Genomic DNA, 25,224 nt, shown 5'->3' with positions numbered 1-25,224 from the left:
GGTATCCCCCAGTTCCTCCCTGGCTCCCTGCACCGTCCTTCACCCAGTGCCTTCAGCAGCCGGAGCCTGGGGATGTCCCCAGCCTCAGTGTCCCCACCTTGGCAGGCAGGGAGGTGGTGGTGCCCCACACTGAGAGGTGGGTGGGTTGTTTTTTGAGGGGTGTCTCCTGCAGAGGATTAAAGCTGTCCTGGCAGGATCCGGGCACAGCCCTGGCACCAGCCAGGCAGTACAGTGCATTCATGGTGCCTTTCCTTTGTGGTAGGGGAGTGGAATAGTGGGGTCCCAGGGAGTGTCAAGCACTGGGGAACCCAGATGGCTGCTGGGAGCCCCTTGGTTGCACCCAGCACCCACCCTCCCTGTGCTTCCCTCCTCCTGCTCCTCCGCCAGCTCCTCTGGGCTCCCAGCCAGCAGCAGGGATTGATTAAAGGCAGCCTCGACCTTGGTGCCCCAGCTCCCCGCCATCTTCCCTGCCTTTCATTAGGAAAAATTAAATGGGAAGGGGTGGGGGAAGGGGAGCCTGGATGTGCCTGAGTTCCTTACATGAGGCTGGGGGTGAGCAGCTGGGTGCTGGCCCTAACGGCTATGGGGTATGGTGCCCCTGATCCTGCTCTGTGCTCAAAGTGCTGCAGGGTGGGGGGCACCCAGATGCTTTAATCTGTGCACACCCCCCCTCTATGGCGTCTGAGCCCCTGATCTGGACAGGGAGGGGTAAAATGATTCATGCAGGGGTGCTGACCTTCCTCTGGCACCTAGCTCATGGGGCATTGCTATCTTCCTACAGCCATCATGGCCTGCACAGGGGAGCTGGCACTGCCCCCTCTGTCCTCCTTATTGATTAGATGAGGGCAGGAAATTGCATAGGTGCTGGGCGATAAATCCAGCGGGTGCCTGGCAGGTGGGCAGGATGCCCGGGTGCTGCCTGATGGATCACTTCTTATTAGCCCTGGCTCAAGGGGGAGGGGCTGCTCCAGACCAGGCTGGGCTTCAGTGAGGGGCACAAGTGTGGCACTGCTGCCTGTACCTGCTCTCTCCAAGTCTGGCACTACCAACTGGCAGCTCTCCTTAGCTAGAGGGTGACTGGATGTTACTTGTGAAGGGGAAAGGGGGAGAATCCCTTTGTTCCCCACATTTTGGAGTGTGTTGTGCCCAGATTTGTGGCCAAATCCCCACCCTGGCAAGTGTGCTGAGGGCTGGGGCTGGCTTTCCTCCCCACCGTGGGAGGTAGGTGCCCCGAGGTAGGCACGGTGTGGCCTGCAGCATTTATTTACAAACAGACAGGAGCTGGCATAGGCCGGCCGGGCACCAGCGGGACCCAGCGGCCTATAATGTTAATTATCACCACGTAATTAAAAGCCTATAAAAAGCCTCACACTTCATTAAATTAAAGCTTCCCCGCACCGTGCCGCTGGGCTCCAGCAGCGTTAACCTTGGCCATGCCAGGCACCAGCTCCACTGCAGCTGGGCACCCATGGCTGGGGCTCTGTGGGACCTCCCCAGCGTTTTAGGAGGGTGCAGCACTGCAGGGGCACAGCCCAACACCATTCATCATCCCTGGACATGCAGGAGGACGCCAAGCCGCACCCACTGTTGCACAGGTGATGCTCTCACCCCTGCAGCCACACTGTCACATGCACTGTGGTGGCAGGCAGGGGGCTGGCATGGACACACATGTGCACACCCAGCTGTGCCCATGCGGCACATATGGTGCCAACAGCAGTTCTGGCGCGGCAACTCCAGCACACAGCGCCCACACGGCACACACCTACACAAACAGCATTTCTTCCTCCTTCTCAACGTACAGACATGCAGACAAACAGACACACACCCTGCGTCTCCTCCAAGCAGTACCTGCTGCCTCTGTGCCTCAGTTTCCCCAAGCATGAACAGTGCTGGGTGGCAGTGGGGGTGCATGGGGGGGACCTCCAAAGTGGTGGCTTTGCACCCTCTGAATGGTTGTGTGCCCTGCATCAGGGGTTCTGTGTTGGGGTCTCGGGGGATATAAAAGGGAGAGGGGACCCTCCCAAAACCCAAGGAGGGGAATGTATGCACAGGTGTGTGTATGTGTACACATGTTAAGGGGAAATAGGCATGGCCCAGGGTGTGTGTGTGTGTGTGTGTGTGTGCACAGAGTGGGGGTGCTGTGCTGGGTGCACAAGGGGTGTCTGCATGTGCACATACATTGGGATCTGTATATACCCACCCCGAGGCACAGTGCTCAAGACAAGGGGGGGGGGATGGGGGGGGGGGGGTGAGGAGAGCACACACACCTGTGAGCACCAGGTGTACAAACTGGCACATGTGTGTGCCCAGCACCCCCGGGGCACTGCTGCCAAGCAGGGCCGTGGGCAGCAGCTGGCCAAGGACCCGCAGGGGGCAGGCGTCAGTGAGCGCCCCTGTCCCGGCCCCGCAGGGGTGGGCAGCCAGCGGGGCCTCGGCTATTTCTTGGAAATTTCGCAGCATTCATTTCAGTGCAAATAAAAGCTGTCATTGCCGGAGAAATGATACTGATCGGGGTCTGAAAAGACAGCAAATTACCCGCCTGAAAATGCACCGCTGGAAAAAAATGCATATTAAACACACAAAAAGGCACTTTGCCATCAGCCGCGCTTCCCCCGCCGCTCCAGAATAACCACACTTTACATAATTCTCCCTCTCCACCTCCGAATTAATTTCGCAGACAGAGGCAGAGGCAACCCTTCTGACAATAGTGGAAGGGAGACGTGGCGGCGGTGGCGGGGAGTGGGGCTGGGGACTGCTGGGGAGACGTGGTGGTGGTGACGGGGAGTGGGGCTGGGGACTGCTGGGGAGCTGCCTGGCTCTGGGCTGGGTTCGCCGTGGGCAACAGGATACCAGGGTTGAAGTTGGGGGGATGCTGAGGGGCTTGGGGGGACTGAGGTGCTTGGGAGGGTTAGCTCCATGAGTGAGGGTAGTGGGTGCTAGGTGGCTGTACACACCTGTGGGGTAGAGTGCTCCCCCTCTTCTCCCCCTTAGGGTGCTGGGGATAGGCTCCCTTGGGGTGGGGTTTGTGGGGTGATGCCCACTACAACGGGTGTGTCATGGGCCAAGGGTTTCCTATGAGAGACCGATCCTCACCCACTACCACTGGGGCAAGCCTGCCGTGTGCCTACTCAGGCAGGCAGGTTGGCAGGTTCTGGTGGGGAGCCCCCGCATGCAATCCCCTGCCCCATTCTCCTACCTTCAGTGCCAAGCAGATGGGTGCACTCAAAAGACACTGTGAGGCTACGCTGTCCATCTAGAGTGACACCCCAAACTAGCACTCCTCTAAGCAGCTCCTCAGGAATCTGCACCACTGAGCATGGGGGCACCATGCCCAGCCCTCTGAATCTGTCAAGAGGGAGCAACGGGTGCAGTGGGGGGTCCAGCAGTGATGGGAGGGGTTCAGGAGGCCTGGTGCTTGGTGCTGAGGGGCTGGTGAAGGGGCGGGTGGGTGGCGGAGGTTGGCACCACACTGCTTTGCATTTTCAATGACAGACCCATGCCGGGTGCTCGGGAGAGTGGAAAAATCTTATTTGTCACCTGCTGGCGGTGCGCCGAGGCTCCCGCGCCGCAGCTAATCTTGGGGAAAATGAGGATGCCGGCGGGGTGGCCCGTGGGATGGGCACAGCGGAGGGGGTCTGGCAAGACAGGTACTGCCCTGAGCCCTGCTCGGGACCGGAGCCATGGGCCAAAGGATGAGCTGGACCCCGGGGTCACACCAGCCTGGTGATACCTGGGTGCACTGGCACCGAGACATGGATTCTGACAGCTGGGGGTGTGTCGGCTGGGCAGCTCTTGTGGGCATCCTGGGGCAAGTGCCCTGCATCCCCAGCCTTGTCTGCAAAGGCAAAACCTCTTTTTCTTCCATCCACGCTTCAGGAGCAGCTGCTTGCCTCCAGTGCCTGCTCCGCAGGTTGGCACTGCCCGCACATCCTCTTGAAGCACTAGGTGGAGATTTTTGGGGGGAGTCAGGTCCTGTAAATGGGTGCAGGCATTGCCTGATGCCCTGTATCTACACACAGTGGCTTGTCCTGTGCTTGCTGTACCCAGGTTCTCGAGATGCCCGCTCCTGAGGGACGCCGCAGCACTCTGCGGCCAGCTCAGATTTATCCATTATTTTATATCCACATGCCTTTAATTTTTACAGCCCTGTTGGAGCAATACCCAGGGCTGTTAATAACGCCAGCCATCCCCCCCCCCCCCGCCATGTGTATCCATCATACCCTCACCAAGGTGCCAAGCAGGTCTCAGGGCTGGATAATGCAGGCATAGGAAAGCCAGTGCATGGCACCTAGCTCCATGCCCCCACCCTCTATCCAGCCTCCCAGTGAACAGCTGGGTTGGGGTCCATCCATGGAGCAGCCTGGCTCCACGTTGTATCCCCCCTTTGCATCCCACTGGTGCCTGACTGCTTAGGGTGTCCAAGCCAAGGACATCTCTCCAGTGGGATTCATGGAGCCCCACTGACCTGGTGGATGCCCCGGGAAGGCTTTGCTACAGCACTCAAGTGTGTGTGTGAGTGTGCCAAGGTTTGGAAGCTGGATGGCAGTGGGTATCAGGGGGAGAGAGAGTGTGTGTGTGTGTGTGCGTGTGTGTGTGCACGCACGCGCAGTGAGAGTGTGTGTGTGTGCAGTGTGCTCTGTACTGATGTGTGTCAGTGTGTACATGTGAGCCACTACCTGTGCTTGTGATGTTTTATGTCTTGGTGCTGGAGTAGACCCTTTCCCTGGGCTATGCCCAGCAACCCTGGCACCCCACAGCACCCCAGCATAGAAGGGCACAGCCTCAGCTGCCCAAGGCAGCATGGGCTGTGCCTGGGGCCAGGCCATGGTGCCCACAGGACAAGACAGTGGGTGCCTCACCAGCCAACCAACCCATCCCATACCAAGCAGGGTCCCCATGATATGTGTAGCACAATACCCACTATATGCTGCCTGGGGCTCCCACCCCAGGACCCAGGAAGACCAAGAGACCCCTCTGAGCACCCAGGGCTGTTCAGGCATGGGAGTGGAGGCCAGTGTGGTAGGGCACCCCAAGTGTGGCAGGATACCCCAAGCACAGCAGGCCTGCAGGGCTGTGCAGGGGGCCACCGCGGGCAGTGGGAAGCGCTGGCTTATAAATCTCCTTGCTGGGCCCCCCCGTGGCAGAGCAGCTCACGATATTTATGTTGGGGATTTATCTGCAATGCAGTTTAATATTCCCGGACCTTCATGTGTGTGTGTGTGCGAGTGTGTGAGTGCACGGCCCCCTCTCCATGCCACCCCCTATCACCCTTTGCCATCCCCATGCTCATCCTCTCACCCGGAGCCTCCCAGGCTCCATCCCCCACTCACCCAGAGCTCTTTCCCTTTGCACCCACTCTGGCAAGACTGGCCGGGCCCTCCAGGTTACCCGGGCAAGTCAGGGGATGCCAAGCCGCCGGAATGCTCCTGGCACAGCTCACTGGTCATGCCCACTCGTGCCCTCTTGGGTGCTGGACTGCCAGGGGTTGGCATCTGGGTCCCCGGACGGGGGATACCAGACGGTGTGGCACTGCCAGCCCTGTGCCAGCCTCCCAGGGTGGGGGGCCCCCCCCTGCCCTGCCTCCTCGCCGGCTGGGATGAGGTAAGGCTGGCGAGTGGCACTGGGCTGCTCCATTTGCATAATAATCTCGTTAATGGATCCTGGCCTGCGGGAGAGCCGGGCTGGAGACACCACCCCCTCCCCGCCCCGCTGCCTCCCTCCGGCCCCGCCGTTCCGCCAGCCGCGGCGCGGGGCGCGGAGCGGAGCGCGGGGCGCGCAGCCGGACGGGTAGCGCCTGGCTGGCCCGACAGCAGCCCCAGGAAGCCTGCGGACATCCCCCGAGCAAGCCGGTGAGCACTTCCGAGCACCCCCCGAGCATTCCGGGCAGCGTCCCCGAGCATCCCGAGCAGCGTCCCCCAAGTGTCTCGGCGAGCAAGCGGTGAGCGACCCCCCGAGCAGCCGCGGACATCCCAGGCAGCATCCTCTGAGCATCCCCGAGCAGCCCGGTGAGCAACCCCCGAGCCTGACGACGAGCACCCCGCGAGTATCTCCCCATTACCCAGGGATCATACCGGGGAGTGCTCCCTGAGCGTCCCTCGAGCAGCCCTCGAGCATCTCCAGAGTACCTCAGGCATCATCCCGGCAGGCATCTCCCGAGCCTCTCCCGAGCATCCCAGCAAAGCACCTCCCCAGCATCCTGGGCAGCATCCTTCGCGCATCCCGGGCGGCTTCCCCCGTGAATCCTGAGCAGCGTCTGCCCGGCACCCTGGAGCATCTCCCGAGCATCCTGGGCAGAATCCCAAGTAGGATCCCCCGAGCACCCCGGGCAGCTGTCCCGACCCCCCACCCTGTGCCCCACTGTGCCCACTGCCCCACAAACTTTCCAGCAGTGGCAGCTCCCAGGCAAAGGCACTGCCAGGCTGTGGAGCTGGGGTGCAACTTTGCCCAAGTTACAGAGGGAATAGGGGCTGTGGGGCTTGGGGGAACCTCATTATGGGGACGCCAGCCACCTCCTGAGCAGCTCTTTGTCCCCAGCCTGTCCTTCTTCATCTGCAAATCCATCTGCCATTGTGCCTCGAGTAAGGCTTATGTTCCCTTTTGAAGCACCCCTCGAACCCATCTATGCCCCCACCCTCATTTCCCCACAGGCAGAACCCCTCCTCCCCTGCATGGCACCCGTACCAGACACCCCTGCCGGTCGGGTGCCAGCCAGCACAAAGAGGTGGGGTAGCTGTCAGCGGTGAGGGTGGGGGAGATGCTGTGAGCTGTCCATGGGGTCCAGGACTCCCCCTGGACTGGAATTAACTTTGCATACACAGCCCTCACCACACCACAGATTGACACAATGCAGGACCCAGCCCCACACAAAGCCACGGTGCGACACCAGGCAACCTGACGCAGGGCTGCACCACCCAGCCCAACCTGTGACACCCCAATCCAACGCCTTACCCTGCAGATCGCCCCAAACCCCCTCTTCTTCTAGCTGCTCACTCCCCTCTATGCCCCAACCAGAGGGACGGGCTGCCCTCAGTGGGACCAGGCTGGGGAGGATGCTCATGGTCCGTTGTGAGGACGGGCTCACCGGATCATCCTGGACATCCACTGAGTGTGGATGCATTGGGATGAGCATGGCCATGTGGGATGGAGCTGTGCTGGGGGATGAAACTTGCCTAGGATCATGCAGACAGGACTCTGTCACCAGAGGGGCTTGCAGAGAGGATAGCCATGGGGTAGAGCCATCGCCCAGCTCCTAGCACCAGAGCCAGTCCCAGTGCCATCAGCAGGGCACACAGGCAGGGACAGTGATGCAGGCAAGGATGACGGCAAGAAGCATTTCCTCCCCTCCTTGCTCCTCCCAAACTCCACCTCAACCATCCCCTCTGCCTTTTCCAGGAGCTTCCTGACTTACCCGGGCACGTTCCACCACCTCCCTTCAGCAGGCAGGGCTCCAGCATGAACCGTGGGGTGCCCAAGACTGCCCCTTGACTGCCCTGAGTCCCCTGCATCCACACTTCCTGTGGGGAGCCCCATCCCTGGCCATGGAGAAGACCTACTCATTGACGGCCCACTATGACGAGTTTCAGGAGGTGAAGTATGTGAGCAAGTACCAGAGTGGCACCCTGCCCAACGGCTTTGCCCTCCAGCTGGGCACCGGGACCAAGAAACGCCGCGGAGGACTGCCACGCTGGAGTCGCCGGGAGGTCTGCCTGCTCTCGGGGCTGGTGTTCGCTGCGGGGCTCTGCGTCATCTTGACGTGCATGTTGGTCCTCAAGTACCTGGCTGCAGAAGGGGACAGCTACTGCCTGGAAGGGTGCCAGGAGAAGAAGGCCTTCCTGCGAGCATCCCGCTTCCTCAGTGCCAACATGGATGCCACCATCGACCCCTGCCAGGACTTTTACTCCTTTGCCTGCGGCGGCTGGCTGCGGCGGCATGGCATTCCCGAGGACAAGCTGGTGTATGGCACCATCGGGGCCATCGCCGAGCAGAATGAGGCCAAGCTGCAGGCACTGCTGAGCCGCCCTGTGCGGCGCCGAGCCCCCTCCTCAGCTGAGAGAAAGGTCAAGGAGTTTTTCCGCTCCTGCCTGAACCGGGCCGAGATCGACCAGCTGGGCCCACGGCCCATGCTGGAGGTCATCGGGGAGTGTGGCGGCTGGGATGCCTCCCCAGGCCGCGGGGACCTCAATGAACTGCTTTACAAGACGCAGGGGGTCTACAGCGCTGCCGTGCTCTTCTCCCTCACCGTCAGCCTGGATGAGAGGAACACCTCCCGCTACGTCATCCGGGTGAGGGCACCCTGCCTCTGTGGCTGTCCCCTGCAGCCATTCACCTGTACTGGTGACATCCCTCCAGTGGCACCCTCCTTGTCATAGTGGCACTGAATGCCTGCCCTGTGTGTGGATGTGGCTGCAGTAGGCAACCAGGCTGGAGGACAGTCCATCCTGCCCCCCGGGCTCCTCCCATCTCCCCATCGTGTGACAGTGATTGCCAGGCTGCCCCAGGGTGAGGGAAGATTTGGGTGAGGGGGCACAAGGGGGACATATAGGGTGAGGTAGTGCTACCCACCTGGGTGCCAGGATCAGCCCAGAGAGGCAACAGGGTCTCCAGAGTGCCAGTGGCCAAGCCCCTCACCTTGGCATCCTGGTTGCCATCTGCACACAGGGACCAAATCCTAGGAGGTAACAGGGGGATGGATGCCTGCTGTCTCCATAGCACCAGGTCAGGGTTCCAGGGCAGTTGCCCAAGGCTTTGCCAGCCATCCCCAACCTTGCCGGCCTCTGTTCTTCACCCTGGGGCAGGGGTGGGCTTTGTCTAAGTGGCCAAACCTCAAACAACCTTGGTAGGTATGGGAGTCTGGTGGTGGGCATGGTGTGGGCACAGCAATGGCATAGTGGGATGGCATGGTGGGATGCCAGAGTGATGGGATGGGGGCCACGGTGAATAACACAGCAATGGCACAGTGGGGACACAGTGGTGGGCATGGAGGGAACATGAGGGTGGGCACAGCAGGGATATGGTGGGCATGGTGATGGCATGGTGAGGCCGAGGTGTTTGGGATGGCAGGAGCACTGCAAGGGGACACAGTGGTCGGGACGAGTTGCTCCATACGCTGTGAGATGGTGGGGCTGGGGGTGACCGTCTGTGGGTGAGGGTCCAGGAGGAGCAGGTGGGTGCTGCCGGGCCGCGCCGCTGTACACTAGAGGGAGCGTGCGGCACAGCGAAGGGCGGCGAGCGGCAGCGGCGGGCAGGGGGCCACGCGGGGAGAGCCAAGTGTGACAGAGCTGGGTGTAAGGGCTTGGTCGGGGCGGGGGGTTGGTGTCAGAGCTTGACTGGGGGAGGATGCTATAGGTATGATTGTGACGGGGCGGGGTGAGGAGGCCCGTGAGGCTGCGGGATGTGTGTGGCAGTGCCTCTGCGGGAAGCCAAAGCAAGGGGGAGGGATGCGATTGGGGAAAGAGTTGGATTGCCTGGGGGTGTGCGGATGGGGGGCTGATGGGGTGGGACACGGGGGGTGTGAGCCAGCGAGAAAAAGGTGCAAGGATGTGTGCATGGAGAGAGGCAAACTGGATGGTGGGTGCATAGAGGCGTGTAGGATGAGCACGTGTGGGGGTATAACAAGTGTGGGGGGGTTACAGGTGTGGGTGTGTGGCAGCGTTGCTAGTGGCTGTGCCTGTGGCATAGGATAGCAGCAGGGGTGTAGGGTAGGGGTGGGTGTGTGCAGGCAAGAGTGCCCACACAGCATGGCTCATCCCCGCAGCTCCCCGTTGGCCAGGCTGCAGCATGAGTGGGGTCAGCCATGGTGCCAGCATGAGTCAGGGATGCAGCAGTGTGGTGCCAGCATAGGTCAGGCTATGGCGCAGTCTGTGTGCCAGGCACAAGTCAGGCCATGAAGCAGGGGCCTGTCCTTTGCCCTGTGCTCCCAACCCATTGTGTGCTGCCTGCTGCAGCTCCAGCAACCTCTAGCAGGAGGGAAACCGAGGTGCAAGACCTGCCTGTGCCCGAGGCTGACCCACCACACTGCCACCCCACAGGTCCAGGGACACCAGGAACACCCAGCAATATGGGGAAGGTGAAGGGTGCCCTCACCTCCCTCTGCTCACCTTCTGTCCCCGTCTCTCCCTGCAGATCGACCAGGATGGGCTGACTCTGCCTGAACGGACTCTTTACCTGGGGCAGGATGAGGAGAGCGAGAAGGTGAAGAAGAGGCCACACTGGTGCCATGGGGGCACCAGGAGAGGGGCCAGCACTCAGCATGGGGTGGCAGATAGAGGCCACCCCACTGCCAGCAGTGCCAGGGGCTGGGGGTCCTGCAGGGCACTGCAGGGTGTCACTCATTGTCCCTTTCCTTGGCACAGATCCTAGCTGCATACCGTGTGTTCATGGAGAGGCTGCTCACTCTCCTGGGGGCTGAGCACGTGGAGCAGAAGGCCCAGGAGATCCTACAGCTGGAGCAGCACCTTGCCAACGTGAGGCGGATGCCTACCCTGGGCTTTGGGGTGCCCTACCCAGCTACTGGGCACCCTAGTCACAGATATTTGGGGACCTTCATGCCTAGTCCTTAGGGACCCCATCCCAATCCCTTTGGCAACCTCCACTCCCAAACCTTGAGGATCTTCATGCTTGGCCCTTGAGAATGTCAGCCCCCTGAGGATCCCATCACAGATGATTAGGGACCCTAAGCCCCAACATCTTGAGAACCCCCAGTTCCAGCCCTCAGGAAATCAATTCCATGTCCAGTCCTTGTGAACCCAATCTAGGCCCTTCTGGACTCTATGCTCAGTTCTTGGGGACCCCAGTGTCCAGCTCTCAGGTACCCTGGCTCCTTGGGGAATTCTCTGGCCAGCCCTTGAGGCCCTGGTGATAGCAAAGGGGTCCCAGGATAGGAAGGAGGCAGGGGTGTGGGTCAGCTCCTGTGTCCCATCCCTGTGCCATGCCCAAGGTGGGTAGCAGGATGGTGACAGCCATGCCCACCCCATGCAGATCACAGTGTCTGAGTATGATGACACGCGGAGGGACATCAGCAGCATGTACCACAAAGTGACCCTGGGCGAGCTGCAGCGCATCACCCCTACAGTGAGTACCCCTAGTGCCCAACCTGCTGCCCCATGCCCCCTGTCTGCCCTATGCCCCATGCCTATCTCTGCCCCCTAGCTCCTTGCCCTTGCTGACCCCCCCCTCCCCCCATATAAGTTCACCTGAGGGTGCTGAATCCACCCTGATCTTTCCTGGTTGGGAAGGGATGGTGGGAGGCTGGAAAGTCTGAAAGGGCTTACCTTCATGGTGGAATGGTACCCACCCTGGCAGCTCAAATGGAAGCGTTTGCTGGACCGCATCTTCCATGACAACTTCTCAGAGGAGGAGGAGGTGGTGCTGCTGGCCACTGACTACATGCATAAGGTGTCTGACCTCATCCGTGTGACACCTAGCAGGTGAGGTGGGCTAGCAGGTGAGGTGGGCTGGCAGCTCATGTGCTCCGGCACCTTCCCCAGCCTGGCAGGGGATTTGCAATGGGGGTGGGTACAGGGTGGTTGTGGCTGGTCTCCTCCCATCAACTCCATCCTGAAGAGATCAGGCTGGGCACTAGGATACCAGGACAGCTCCTGGGAGCAGGCATTGTTGTGAGCCACCCTCTGGGCCTTTCCATGCTAGAAGTTACCAGAGCTCATTACAAGTTACCAGTTACTCATCACACAGCAGGAAGGACACAATGTGTCCGCAGCCCATGGCCACCCCCATGGCCAGCCTAGGCCCTGAGCAGGGGTATCCCCACCCTGGTGTATGCTCACCACCCTCCCTGCATGCCTGGGGACACACCTGGTGGTGGTCCTGACCTTGCCCCCTGTTGCCAGGATCCTTCACAACTACATGCTGTGGCGCATCGTGGTGGTGCTGAGCGAGCATCTCTCCACGCCCTTCCGTGATGCCATTCATGAGCTCTCCAAGGAGATGGAGGGCAATGAGAAGCAGCTGGAGCGGAGCAAGGTCTGCCTGAGCCAGGCCAACAAGCACTTTGGCATGGCCCTGGGCGCCCTCTTTGTCGAAGAGCACTTCTCGTCTGCCAGCAAAGCCAAGGTAGGTGATGCTGCCTGTGGGCACAAAGTGACCACATCCCTGCTGTCGCCTTGCCAAGGCACCTCCTGCTACCCAGTATCCCACCGAGGACTTTCAGGTGGGGTGAACGCTGCGTCAGCACCTGCCGTGATCCACTGCAGGTGCAGCAGCTGGTGGAGGACATCAAATACATCCTGGACCAGCGCCTGGATGAGCTGGACTGGATGGATGAGGAGACACGGAGAGCAGCCAGGGCCAAGGTAGTGGCTTCCAGTGTGGACCCCTGCCCTTGCCCTTGTCTCAGCTCACTGGCAAGTGGGATGGAGGGGTCTGACCCCACCATTCCTGTGCCCACAGCTTCGGTACATGCTGGTGATGATCGGGTACCCTGATTTCCTGCTGAAGCCAGAGGCCATTGACAAGGAGTATGAGGCAAGGCATGGCCCAGGGCCATCTGAGGGCATGGAGAGGGGAGGTGGTCCCCATATCTGCCTCGGGCTCTGTGGAGATCAGGGTCGGGAGATTACACTGCAAAACAAGCCACCTCCCCACAGCTCATTATTCCCATGTGGCTACAGCCACATGGGCAGTGCCATAGTGTTCCTGGGGTCTGGAATGATGTCTCCTTCCCCACATTGTACCTCCCAGAGCACAGCTCCATCCTCAGCAAGGGCTAGGGGTGCCACCATTGCCTGGGGACACCACTGAGGAGTGGAGATGTAGCTGCCTGTGTGGGCACACAGCACAGGACATGAGGACAGATTCATGCCACATCCATCCCATGGCCACAGCCCCACACTCTCTGTCCCCAAGGCTCCCGGGGAGTGAGAGGACACCAAGGCCTTTCTCCTGACACTCTTGGGGATGGTATTTGGAGCTGGCACTCCCCCTGACATGGCTATGTCCCCTCAGTTCGATGTGGATGAGAAGACCTACTTCAAGAACATCCTCAACAGCATCGCCTTCAGCATCAGGCTCTCAGTGAAGAAGATACGGCAGGAGGTGGACAAGTCTGCGTGGGTATCCCCTTGCCCTAGGGGCTGGCACAGGGGGCACAGCATGACCCCACCCATGCCTGCCGTCCACATGCCCAGTTGGAGCCCACAGGGTGTAGGCAGGAGGGCAAAGGTCAAGCCAGGAATGCCCCTTGTCTCCTCAGATGTGAATTTCTGTAACCCCCAAGGTGTCCCCTCAGCCTGGCACCATTGTATTTTTTTGCAGGTGGCTGCTGCCTCCCCAGGCACTAAATGCCTACTACCTGCCCAACAAGAACCAGATGGGTGAGGCATTGTCCAGTCCTAAGACCTCAGCCCCCTGGGACAGGGCGTGAGGGGAGGGCCTGGAGTGGGGAGGCACAATGCAGGGTCCCCTGGTGCCAGGTGTTGCTGCAGGGTACCTCCCCCAACTGCAATGTTCTCCTCTGTCCCTAGTGTTCCCTGCTGGCATCCTGCAGCCCACCCTCTATGACCCTGAGTTCCCGCAGTGAGTGTGGGGATGGGGCACGGCTGGGGGTGCTAGAACAGGGGAGGGGGCTTGGGATGGGGGCTTGGGACAGGGGCATGGATGGGGGCTGCCAGGGCAGAGGAAAGGGCAGGGACTGGGGGGTGCTAGGGCAGGGATGAGGATGGAGCATGGGTTAGGGGCGACAAGGGCAGGGTATGGAGGTGCCAGGTCTTGGGGTCACTGCCATCCCCACTAGCACCGTGCCCTCCACCCTCTCAGCTCTGGTCTCCACCCACCAGGTCACTGAACTACGGTGGAATCGGCACCATCATCGGGCATGAGCTGACTCATGGCTACGACGACTGGGGTGAGCCACCCCCTGCCTCGTGCCAGGGTGGGAGCTGGGGGGGTGCTGGGGGCAGCTGGGTAGGACACCTGAGTGTGGTGGTGGTGGCTGCTTGGCAGGGGGACAGTACGACCGTCATGGGAACCTGGTGCACTGGTGGACGGAGAGGTCGTACAGCAAGTTCCTGAAGAAGGCGCAGTGCATTGTCAACCTCTACGACAACTTCACTGTCTACAACCAGCGGGTGAGACCCCCCTTGCCCAGCAGGCAATGCCCCAGCACATGCTGCCCTGGCAAGTGGTGCCCAGCGCTCTGCTGCAGGGGCTGGGTGCCCACAGAGGAGCTCTGCCCAGTCCAGCCCCGAGACCTGACAACTCATTGCACCTCAGCTGGGAAATTTCTTAGAGTGGCAGCAACTGAGGTGCCAAGGTGGGGATGCCTGGCTGGTGGCACGTGACATCTCTGTGCCATCTCTCCTCACCACACCATTGCTCCTCTCTTTGCAGGTGAATGGCAAACACACGCTGGGGGAGAACATAGCTGACATGGGAGGCCTCAAACTTGCCTACTATGTAAGTGTCCACCCATCCTGGGGTGTCATAGCCATGGCAGGGCCATGGGGCATTTTCTGATGCCTTCCCCACTGGGTGGGCAAGAGATGCCCCTCCCTCCACCCCCCCCCTCACCCCCCCCTCCGAGGCCCACCTTGCTCACTGCAGCAGGGAGTGGGCATGAGCCTCCTTGCTATGTGCTGGGGGCATTGGGGCCAGTTTGGAGGAGGTCTCAGGCCATGCTGAGTGCATCCCTTGTTCTCCAGGCCTACCAGAAGTGGGTGCGGGAGCATGGCCCTGAGCACCCTCTGCATCACCTGAAATACACACATGACCAGCTGTTCTTCATTGCCTTTGCCCAGGTGAGCCCCTGCCCCACCAAAGTGAGGGGTGAGAGCCATGGGGGACCTGGTACCCATGGCCAGGAGACAGGCTTACCTGCATGAGCAGGTCCTGAGGGTATGGGGTTTAGCCCTGCAAGGAGCACCCTGCGCCATCCTGCTGCTCCTCTGGACCCTACAATAACAAATGTGTCCCCCCCATCACCTCCAGAGTCCCCACAGTAACAATGCACATGACTTCAGACTTCTAGGAGACCCTGCAGCCAGGCAGCTCACAACCCCAGGAGACCCTACAAGAACAAACATTGACTCTATGTTCTCCCAACCCACCTGTACCACATACAGAGGCTCCCAGGAGACCCTACAATAACAAGCACAACCAGGGCATTGCTGACGTAGCCCCCTAGCAGCCAGAGAAGTCACTGTGCCCTGGTGGGTGCCAGGAGCCACGGGCCCCAGTGGGTACTGGCGCTCAGGGTGCCCCACTTGGCTCCCCAATGGGACCCCTTCTTCCCTGCAGAACTGGTGCATCAAGCGGCGGTCCCAGTCCATCTACCTGCAGGTGCTGACGGACAAGCACGCCCCGGAGCACTACAGGTACCAGCTGACCCCAGGGGCCGGGCAGAAGCACAGTGGGTGCAGCTTTCCTCATGGCTAGCAGTGCCATGTAAAGTGGGATTGGCACCAGCACAGCATAAGGTGGCTCTGGATGGGCATCCTGGGGGCAGAGGATAGGGTGCTGCTGGGGTGAGTGGGTGCCTGGAGCAGGGTGCATGGCAGTGGCAGGGGTAAGGCAGGAGGTGCTCGGCTCTGAGTCGCTTCTTTCTCCTGGCAGGGTGCTGGGCAGCGTCTCACAGTTCGAGGAGTTTGGAAGGGTTTTCCACTGCCCCAAGAACTCACCCATGAACCCAGTGCACAAGTGCTCGGTGTGGTGAGACCAATCCCCCCCCAGCAGGCTGGCACCCTCATATCTCCATCCCCACCTGAGTGCCACCCTGTGCCTGCTTCCCATCTCTACCCATCTCCCCTCCTACTCTCCAAGCAAAGGGAGCACCCCTGGGTGACACAGGGAGTCACTCCTGCCAAAGACAGGCATCTGCTGGAGGGGTGGAGGCAGCAGGGAGACACTTGGAGTGGGCATGAGCTCCTGCCCCACCTTTTCTTCCCCCTGCCCTGAAAACTAGGGTCCCCGAGTCTCCATCGAGGAACTAGGCAACATGCAGGGCATCCTCCAAGCACCCACATACCCCCTTTTCTGTCCACCCCCAAATCCTTCACCCAGCCCTACCACATCCAGCCCAGCACTGGTCAAGGCAGGAACAGTGAATCAGACACCACAGGGCTGCCCCACACCAAAAGTCTCCTGCTGCTTGGTGCTCTCCCCAGCATCCCCTATGCCAGTCCCATCCTGTGCCCACATCAGCTTTGCCAGTGGGTTGGCACAGCTGGCAGAGCTTGGGGCTGGGTGATGCCAGCCTGCCTCAGGAGCGCAGGAACATGGACACTTGCTGTATTTTTTGCTGCTGTTTCTGGTCAATAAAGCACTGGACATGCCAGGCATGGGATGGGCAGCAGTGGGCAGCACCCCCAGCCCTGCCTGCACAGCATGGGCACCTACACCCTACTTACACACCTGTCCCATCAGCCTCACGCTCCATGTCCACCCATGTGGGTGGCACAGAGCCCACTCATATTCAGGATTCGGTGCCCCAGACCAAGGATGCTCCAAAAAGCCACCATCCACCTGTGGGTGCCACAGCTATGGGGAGGAGGGAAACGAGGGTCCAGCAGTGCCTGTGGGATGACCTTGAGCCATGGGGTCAGTGGAAGAGGAGGAGGGTGGGCAGCAGCAGGGCCAGAGGGGTTGCACGAGTGCCAGGGGCAGAGTCACGCTGGCGGCAGGCGGTGTAGGGCTCGAGGCAGGCAGCATAGGCCATCACGTGGGCCACGTAGGTCTGCTCCTGCACGCCATGGAAGAGATGGGCCATGGGGCCCTTGGCCAGGATGGCAACGTCCTCCCCACTGTGGGTTTCAGAGTCGAGTGGCACAGCTGCCTGCTGCTGGTAGCCATACCTATCTGGAGAGGGGAGAGAAGGTAGTGAGGGGAGTGGCAGTGGCCCCCAGCCCTGTCCCACCACCTATCGTGGTCCCTGTGCCCTCACGAGCTGTGTCCTCATCCACGTTGGGCCGGTCAGTGCCTGGGTAGCCTGGCCCGTTCCCGTACAGGATGGATGTGTATCTCTTCTTGTCAGCGGCACTGCCGGGGGCCAGACCTGGGGAGGGGGCAGCCAAGGGGAACAATCAGCCAAGAATGCCCTGTATCATCCCTCTGGATGCAGCCAGAGCTGGCAGCACCCAGCACAGGGTTGTGCTCCACCCTCAGCAGCCAGGCAGAGCCCTACCAAAGATAGAGGAACCGCGCAGCGTGTAGCCACCGAAGGAGAAGACGTGGGAGTGATCGGCGGTGACGACGGTGAGGGTCTCCCCCTCATCTGTCAGGGTGCCTGCCCTTTCGATGGCAGAGTCAAACTCTATTGCCTCGGTCAGTGCCTTGTGGGCTTCACTGCTGTGGTGGCCTTGGTCAATTCTACCACCTGCAGATGGGTACCCATGGTGGGCTGGGGACCAATGGCAGCATCCCCAACCCTTACCCCCACCCCCACCTCTTCCACCCCAGGGGCACCAGCCCCGACTTATCTTCCACAAAGAGATAGAAGCCATTGGGGTTCCTGCTCAAGATGGTGATGGCTGCCTCCATCATCTCAGTGAGTGATGGGTCCAGGGTGGTGTTACGCTCCAGGTTGTACTTCATGTCTGCAGGTTCAAAGAGACCTAGAAGAGGATGTGTTGGGGACAGCCTCAGTGCCTGCATGTGTCCCAGTGGCTGTCAGGTTCCACTCCATGGGACATTTGTTACCCATCAAATACTGCACATCAGGGTCCGCAGCAGCAGCCAGCATCTCCGTCTTGTTCCAGACATAGCGAGCATGCTGCAGGCAAACCCCAGAGGGAGCTAGAGCAGGTGCCCAGCCCTGTGCCTGAGGGCAGTGGGCAGAGGACTGTCCCTGACACATCACCCACCGGCCGTTCCTCCAGCCATTTGTTAATGAGGTTATTCCCATCCTCACGTGTCCCGTTCTCAGATGGGTAGCTGGGATACTCAGGGTCTGGTGTCCCCTTAGGGGTCATGTGTTTACGACCACCTCCCAGGATCACCTAGAGGGGACAGGATGGGTGCAGTATTAGTGGGGGTGCCTGGAGCGGGTCTCCCTCTGCCGCTCCCTCACATGTACAAGTGCTCACATTGATGTCAACGTTGTGGACCAGCTGCCAGGCGATGTCCTTGCAGCCCTCGTCACGGGCCCCCTTGGACATGTCGGCATCCGAGTACCAGTTGCGGTTCACCACGTGGGCATAGGCCCCCGAGGGGGAGGCGTGCTGCACCCGCGTCGTCGTCACGATGCCCACCGCCTTCCCTGCCGCACCCCCACCCGTCAGGCCCCATGAAGGCTGGTGCGGGGTCAAGCCCTGGGATGCTCACAGTGGGGCAGCCCCTGGCATGCCAACCCTTGTCCTCATGGGGTTCCCCCAGCCCTGTGCCCCTTGTTACCAGCTTTGCGGGCTCGCTCCAGCACTGAGGTGACCTCATTGCCCGCTGTGGTTTTGCACTGCTGGTAGCGGGCGGCGGCGCTCACTCCTGCGGTCTGGTAGTTGCCCTTCACCCCGCAGAGGTAGGCTGTGGCTGTCCCTGCGCTGTCGGGCACCTGCCGGTCTACGTTGTACGTCTGCCAAGGATAGGTGCTGGGTTCAGGGAAGGTCATGGCTGGCAGAGGCACACAGTGAGATGCCCCACACCCAGTGACCCTTGCTGTGCTCATTCGCACACTTGAGGTCAAGCAAGGGCTGGGCAGAGACCTTGTGCACCCCATATGTGCATCCCTGGGGTGCTTCTGTGCCAGCAAGCCCATGGGCATCTCTCTGGCTCCACGCCCAGCATCATGCTAGCCCTGTGCCCAGTGTGGCAGAGATTTACCTTGGAGAGAGCCAAGTAAGGGAAAGTATCCAGGGCAAGGGGAGTCTCAGGGCCCAGCTTCCCCTGCTCCTGCCCCTTCAGGATGCGAGTGGCTGTGATGGTGGATATCCCAAATCCTGGGCAAGAAGAAAGTGTCTTGGTCACTCTATGGACCGGGTGCTCTCCCTGCATCCTGCTCCATAGGGCACTAGCCGTGCCAGCCTGCCCACTGGGGATGCCAGTGGGACTCACCGTCCCCAAGGAAGAGAATAAGGTTTTTGGCTTGGCTTATCCTGGGCTGAAGATTGAAGGAGGCCTCGATGGCTGCAGCTGCCTGCTTGTTCCAGAAGGATGGATCCTCCTCCTCCGCTGGGACAAGGCAGTACCAATCAGTTCCAGCTCACCAGCACCTGCATCCCTGAGACACTTGCCTTCCCGGGGCACCCACATCTTTGGCAGGTACTCACTCTCTGGGAATTCTCATGCTGGGGCCACCTCTAACATGGCCTGAACGGGTCTGGGTACTGCTTGGGATAGGGGAAGTTCATGTGGGCTTACACCCAAAGCATGGCACAGGAGTCCTGGGACAGGGAGGGAGGGAGGCAGCAAAAATGGACATGATGGGGAGTTTTCTGGCAGGTGGGATGAAATCAAATCCATGGTTGGGGTGAAGGCTACAGGCAATTCCCACAGACCCTTCCAGCCCAGAAACAAGCAGGAGCCTGACCCCAGAAGGGAAAATTGGCTTAAGGAGTCCAGAAAAGCAGGAGTAACCCCCTGTAACCCTTGCAGAGCTGGGCAGCCCCTGGCTCGTCTCCCCAGACTTCCCCTGAGGCCAGCCAGGCTGGTGCCCTGCTGTGTGACCCACTTCCCCAGGCACCCACTGCAGCCAGCCCAGCACCCATCCCTATCCTTGTTCCCACCTGGGATGACAGCAGTGCTGAGCTCTGCCCAGAGGACCAGGCAGAGGGTGAAGAGTGCCAGGAAATGCATGGTGAGATCCGGTAGACTGGTGTCACTGGCAGTGTCTGCAACTCTAGCAGACCTGGGGAGGAACTTTGGACTGGAATCAGCCCTTGCAGGGTGTGTGGAGGGGTTCGTCACATCTCTGATAGCCTGAGATATCTTCCTAGGAAGCCAGCACAAAGGCCACGGGGCTGGGTTGCTGGCACGTTCTTGGCACACTACGTAACTGCTGCTAGAGAATGGACAGACCTGGGGTGCAAACAGAGGGCAAGAGGATGGACATCATTGCCTGCCCCAGCTACAGTGCTGTGATGCCAGGCAGGGGCACTCCCTGGCCTGGGGTGCCACAGACAGCACTGAGCATTGGACCTGAGGCAACAGGAGCCACTCATGCCCTGAGCAGCCCTGCTCTCTGCCCTGCTCCTTGCTTAGTCCTTGCTGGGAAGGTACCAGTCCTTGTGTACTGTGGCCCAGTCTATCAAAGCGGGGGGGTTGAGGGAGGAGGGCATGGCCTCCCCTCACCCTCTTTTCATCACCTCCTTCATCCCATGGCTTCCAGTGATGGTCACAGGAGAAACTAGGAGGCACTGCCATCTGGAGAAACCGAGGTATGAGACATCTTAAAGGGTGAGAACTGCTGCAAACCCAAGTCACCACGGAGAAGAACAACCTGTGCTTTATTGCATCCTCTGGTCCTGGCCACAGTGTGAATCCAGCTGCCAAGCCGCTCACTGGGGTAGCCCAAGCAGCTTAGGTTGAAGTGAGGCTTGGCCAGACGCTCTCAGCTGCCCACCAGGTGGGCAACTATGCAGAGGGCCAGGAGGGCGAGAAGGGGCTGTGAGGAGCACTGGGTTCCATGAGAGGCCCTGCGGGCTGCCCCACACCCAGGCTCAGCTGCGTAGGGCTCAATGCAGGCAGCATAGGCCATGGCATGGGCGATGTAGTGCTGTTCCTGCACCCCGTAGAAGAGGTGAGCCATGGGGCCCTGGGCCAGCACCACCACATCCTCTCCGCTGTGGGTCTCCGTCTCCAGGGGCACAGCTGCCTGCTGCCTGTAGTCCTTGTCCTCTGCAGGAGGGTCAGGAGAAATGGGTGTGGGGCTAGCAGGCTGCCCTACTCATCTCAGAGATGGAGGGCAGCTCTCATCACCCTGGCATCAGGGTGATTCCTGCCACGGGACTCCCGAGCCACATGGTGGTACTGGGACCCCATGCAGCCCCAGTGACTTTGCCTCTGGGGTGCTGCCCCCAGGGACCCCATGCCCCACCTCATCCCCAGCAGCTTCCTACCTGCGGCAGGGAGGCTGGCAGCTGGGCGGCCCCCATTGCGGATGCTGTAGCCAGGCCCATTACCATAGAGGATGCTGGTGTAGGCTCGCTTGTCCTTGGCTTTCTTGGGGGCCAGCCCTGGCACAGAGGAAGACATCGTCACTCCTTGTCTCGGCCAGGTCCTGCTCCCCAGCTCTCCACCTTGGCCAGCTCAGCCTTTGGTGGGAGCAAAATGGGGAGGAGGGAACAGGCAGGCACACTACCCCTCCCTGAGACCCACCAAAGATGGAGGTGCCACGCAGTGTGTTGCCCCCAAAGGTGAAGACATGGGAGTGATCAGCTGTGACCACAGTCAAGGTGTCGGAGGGGGAGGTGAGCTCGCCTGCCCGTGCCACTGCACGGTCCAGCATGACAGTCTCCATCAGCGCCTGCTTGGCCTGGCCACTGTGATGGCCGTGGTCGATCCTGCCACCTGCACAAGGAATGTGGCTGTCACTTTCTCCCTGGTCCTCTGCGATGCCCACCTGCTCCCAAGACCTGCAGCCCAGCCCAGCCCAGCCCAAGCCATGCTGCCTGCCTAGGGCTACTCATCTTCCACAAAGAGGAAGAAGCCATTGGGGTTCCTGCGCAGGATGCGAATGGCCTTTTCCGTCATCTCCACGATGGAAGGGTCCGTGGAGGCATTGCGGTTCAGCTCATACTTCATGTCCTTGGGCTCAAAGAGGCCTGGAGGAGCAGGGCATGGGGAGTCTGTGCCAGTGCTACTTCATGCCACTGTCAGCAACCCCAGAGCAGGGAGGAGGAGGAGGCAGCAATATTAGTGGTGCAGGCAGTGATGCTCTTACCCATCAGGTGGCTCACAGAGTCATCAACTGCATCCAGGCCCTTCTTGTCCCAGACATAGTGGGCACCCTGCCAGCAAGAACAGAGCCAGTGCCACCAGCACGTGCCACATGCCCACAGTTACAGCCCCTTTGCCTGGTGCGGTACCTGCTTGTCACTCAGCCATTCAGAAATCAAGTCGAGACCATCCTTCCTGGTGCCATTCTGAGACGAGTCTTCCGGGTATTCAGGGTCTGGGGTCCACTTGGGGGTCATGTACATCCGCCCACCGCCCAGGATCACCTGCTGGGAAGCTCAGCAGACCATCCCAAAATTCCCGGTGTTCCCTCCCTCCCATACCTGCTCCCCAGCTCACGTTGATGTCTGTGTTGTGCACCAGCTGGTAGGCGATGTCCTTGCAGCCATCCCGCAGCGCCTCCCCAGGCATGTTGGCATCGGCATACCAGGTCCGGCTGGCTGAGTGGGCATAGGCTGCCCCGGGGGACGCGTGCTGCACCCGTGTGGTTGTCACGATGCCCACGGACTTGCCTGCAGTACAGGCAAGGGTTTACAGGGAGCCTGCCCAGCTCCTACGTAGCATGGGATGGATGTGCAATGCCAGGCTCTCTGACAGACATTCCTGCTGCCCCATACCTGCCAGCTTGGCCCGGTGTAGGATGGAGTCCACCTCGTTGCCAAACGTGGTGCGGCACTTGCCATAGATGGCTGCCCCGCTCAGTCCCAGTGTCTTGGCATTAGACTTCACCCCACACAGGTAGGCTGTGCCTGTGCCAGCACTGTCAGGTACTTGCCGGTCAATGGTGTAGGTCTGGGAGCAAGCAGGTGCCAGTGGGTTTTTGGGCAGGGGTAGCACCACCACCCCCTGCCTCTTACCCCACTCACCTTGGCCAGGGGCAGCACCACCACCCCCTGCCTCTGCCCCACTCACCTTGGCCAGGGGCAGCACCACCACCCCCTGCCTCTGCCCCACTCACCTTGGCCAGGGGCAGCACCACCACCCCCTGCCTCTGCCTCACTCACCTTGGCCAGGGCCACATGGGGAAAGGTCTCCATGGCCAAGACACTCTCCTCACCAGAGCCTCCAGCCAGCTGCCCCTTGTAGATCCGAGCTGCTGATACAGTGGGCAGCCCCATACCTGTGGGCATGGCAGAGCCATGGAGTGCCAAGGGGATTGGGCCAGGGGCAGTCCAGCCCTCCCCAGCCATTGCCATGGGCCAGCCAGGAAGGAAAGGACCTACACTGGCTGTGTCTTCTCATCAGCTACATTCCCTGGCTGTAGCTGAGCCATGGAGCTGCAGGGGCTGGCTGGGACTCCAGGGACTCACCGTCACCCATGAAGAGGATGATGTTTTTTGCCCTCCGTGCTGCTGGCTGCAATGCCAGGGCCAGCTCTAGCCTCCTTCTGGCCCCTTTGTTCCAGTAGCCAGGGGTCTTCTCAGCATCTGGAGGTGAAAGCAGGGCTGGGGGAGGGCAGCATCACTGGGCACCCTCTGGATCCCAAGGGGCAACTATCCCTGGGACCAGTGTGGTCATCTCCACTCAAGGCAACTTTAGCTGCTCTGAGCCTCCTCCATGGAGATCAGCCTGGTCTTTGACAACCCCAGCACAGCCCAGAACCCATCTGCAGAGGGGTAAACTGAGGCAGTTTGGCAGGAAGTTCCCTCGTGCCTCTCGGCAGAGGGGATGAGGTGCCTGAGGTGCTGCCTGATCCAAAAGCCACTCCCAGGGGATGAGGGAGAAGTGGGTCTGGAGGGGGGGATGGGGTCAGGGCCTGCTTTGGTGGGCCCCATCAAAGGCTGGGGTCTCAAACCACCCTGAAGTGGCCGGGAGGGTTTGCCGTTGCTGGGATCACCCGAGGAGGCAGCAGGATTCCCAGAGATCCCTAGAGAGGTGGCACCAGTCCCAGCACCCCCCACCAAGGGCTTCTACCCACCCTGTCCCACATGTCCCCTGTCACCTGAGGCTGCAGCAGCAAGCTGGGTGAGGAGGGAGAGGAGAAGGCAGGTTCCAAGGGAGAACGGCCACCCCATGCTGCCCACCCTGGTTCCTCCTTGAATGCGCCTCTGGCCGCGGCAGGGGGACAGCTCTTTATGGCCCTTCCCTGCCTGGTTGGAGGGCTGAGCCCCGCCGCGGGTGAGAGGATGGGCTGATAACATTCAGGGACTATCTTCCAGCCCTGCCCAGGGCCCTCCCAGTGCCCCCAGTCCTGCCTGGGGCCATCCCTGCCCCCACCAGTGAGGGAAGACCTCCAGCCCATCCCTGAGGACCAGGGCAGCTGGTGGCCCCCAGCTGAATGGGGACAGCTGCCTGCAGGACACTGGGGAGCAGCAGGGAGGGCCCAGGGCAAAGTGCTGTTTTTCCAGACAAGCTGGGCTGGGCCTAGCTGGATCAGCCTTGTTTTCCCTGAGAGAAATCCGAGGAGAGGGATACAGGGCTGAGGGAGGACATCTTGCCCTTGGTGTCAGTGTCCTTGGGTCCTCTAACACAGGGGACACAGTCAGCACCTGAGTGCATCAGTTGGTGCCTGAAACACTGGGCAAACCGAGGCAGCCCATGCTAGCACACCTGCATACTGAGGTACCTGCTACAGGCCAGCTTGCTCTCAGCTGCTCCATGTGCAAAGAGGATGTCCACACATGGTTGCCCCAGGCCATCTGGAAGGACACTACCAACAGCACAACCCTTGGAGCCTGCAGGTAACCCTGGACAGCTTTCACAGCTTGCCAGCTCCTGAGGAATGTGTTGTACCCCACCCTGACCCAGCAAAGGGCCCAATCCCCCATCCTGAGCTGGGTAGCCTGGGTTTGCCCAGCTCCTGGCTCCTGCAAAGGGCAGACATGTCCATACCAGGGCCCACTCTGGGTCACCATTGATGAGACAAAGTGAAGCAGAGCTCTCTCCTTCCTTGGCACGACGGATCCACTCCTTTTCACCAGACGTCAGTTCCTCCACCAGCCACCACTGGTGCCTGCCTGACCCCACTGCTGGGGCAGCCCAAGCCCCTGCAGACACCCTGCATGGTGTGGGTGGGGCACATGGAGATGGGGAGCATGCATAGGTGCCTGGAGACTGCAGAGGGGCTGGATGCTCTCTTGGGAGGCAGGGAGAAGCAAGGACATGGTGCTGCAGAATCCCTGAGTGGGGTTAGGCTGGAGGCCAGGGTGTGAGGGGCTGAAGGAGACACCTGGTGACTCCTGATGAAGGCTCAGACTGAGGGATTAACTGCCAGAGCAGGAGCCATGAACACATGTCCACCCAAACCCCCAGGTCCCCCACATCCTTGGGCTGAGCGTGTTCTGGGGCTGGGAAAGGCATTGAGGCCATTTCAACTTCAGAACATCCAGGCAAGGAGAGGCAGAGAAGGGCATGAGGCTGTCTGGAGATGAACTGTTACTGTGATTCCCA

General features: G+C 60.6%; 3 protein-coding genes across 4 annotated transcripts; 1 reads left to right on the top strand and 2 right to left on the bottom strand.

Moving 5' to 3' along the window:
• The first annotated feature begins 7,538 nt into the window (after nt 1-7,538).
• On the top strand, nt 7,539-15,664 carry ECEL1 (endothelin converting enzyme like 1). Of its 2 annotated transcripts, none has more exons than XM_054386228.1 (17): nt 7,539-8,282; nt 10,123-10,191; nt 10,353-10,463; nt 10,978-11,070; nt 11,302-11,426; nt 11,847-12,069; nt 12,210-12,308; nt 12,406-12,480; nt 12,961-13,058; nt 13,270-13,328; nt 13,479-13,530; nt 13,791-13,858; nt 13,957-14,081; nt 14,344-14,409; nt 14,655-14,750; nt 15,250-15,326; nt 15,565-15,664. In XM_054386228.1, exons 1-17 carry the CDS (start codon nt 7,539-7,541, stop codon nt 15,662-15,664), a joined length of 2,280 nt encoding a protein of 759 aa, XP_054242203.1. The 2 variants fall into 2 exon arrangements, with proteins under 2 accessions (XP_054242203.1, XP_054242202.1); XM_054386227.1 differs by having other exon boundaries at nt 12,961-13,064.
• Nucleotides 15,665-16,549: 885 nt separating this feature from the next.
• Nucleotides 16,550-19,734, bottom strand: LOC128970514 (intestinal-type alkaline phosphatase-like). Its single transcript, XM_054385744.1, has 11 exons — nt 19,665-19,734; nt 18,994-19,110; nt 18,763-18,878; nt 18,340-18,514; nt 18,033-18,205; nt 17,811-17,945; nt 17,647-17,719; nt 17,429-17,561; nt 17,132-17,325; nt 16,892-17,002; nt 16,550-16,806 (listed from the first exon to the last, which is right to left on the bottom strand). Exons 1-11 carry the CDS (start codon nt 19,732-19,734, stop codon nt 16,550-16,552), a joined length of 1,554 nt encoding a protein of 517 aa, XP_054241719.1.
• Nucleotides 19,735-20,488: 754 nt separating this feature from the next.
• LOC128970513 (intestinal-type alkaline phosphatase-like) lies at nt 20,489-24,374 on the bottom strand. The gene is made up of 11 exons (XM_054385742.1): nt 24,362-24,374; nt 23,145-23,279; nt 22,839-22,954; nt 22,452-22,626; nt 22,174-22,346; nt 21,966-22,100; nt 21,821-21,887; nt 21,563-21,701; nt 21,256-21,464; nt 20,997-21,113; nt 20,489-20,775 (listed from the first exon to the last, which is right to left on the bottom strand). Exons 1-11 carry the CDS (start codon nt 24,372-24,374, stop codon nt 20,489-20,491), a joined length of 1,566 nt encoding a protein of 521 aa, XP_054241717.1.
• Nucleotides 24,375-25,224: the final 850 nt, after the last annotated feature.

This window comes from Indicator indicator, chromosome 13 (genome assembly GCF_027791375.1).
Source record: "Indicator indicator isolate 239-I01 chromosome 13, UM_Iind_1.1, whole genome shotgun sequence".
NCBI classification, from domain to species: domain Eukaryota; kingdom Metazoa; phylum Chordata; class Aves; order Piciformes; family Indicatoridae; genus Indicator; species Indicator indicator.
This window is presented reverse-complemented; position numbering and strand designations above follow the sequence as displayed.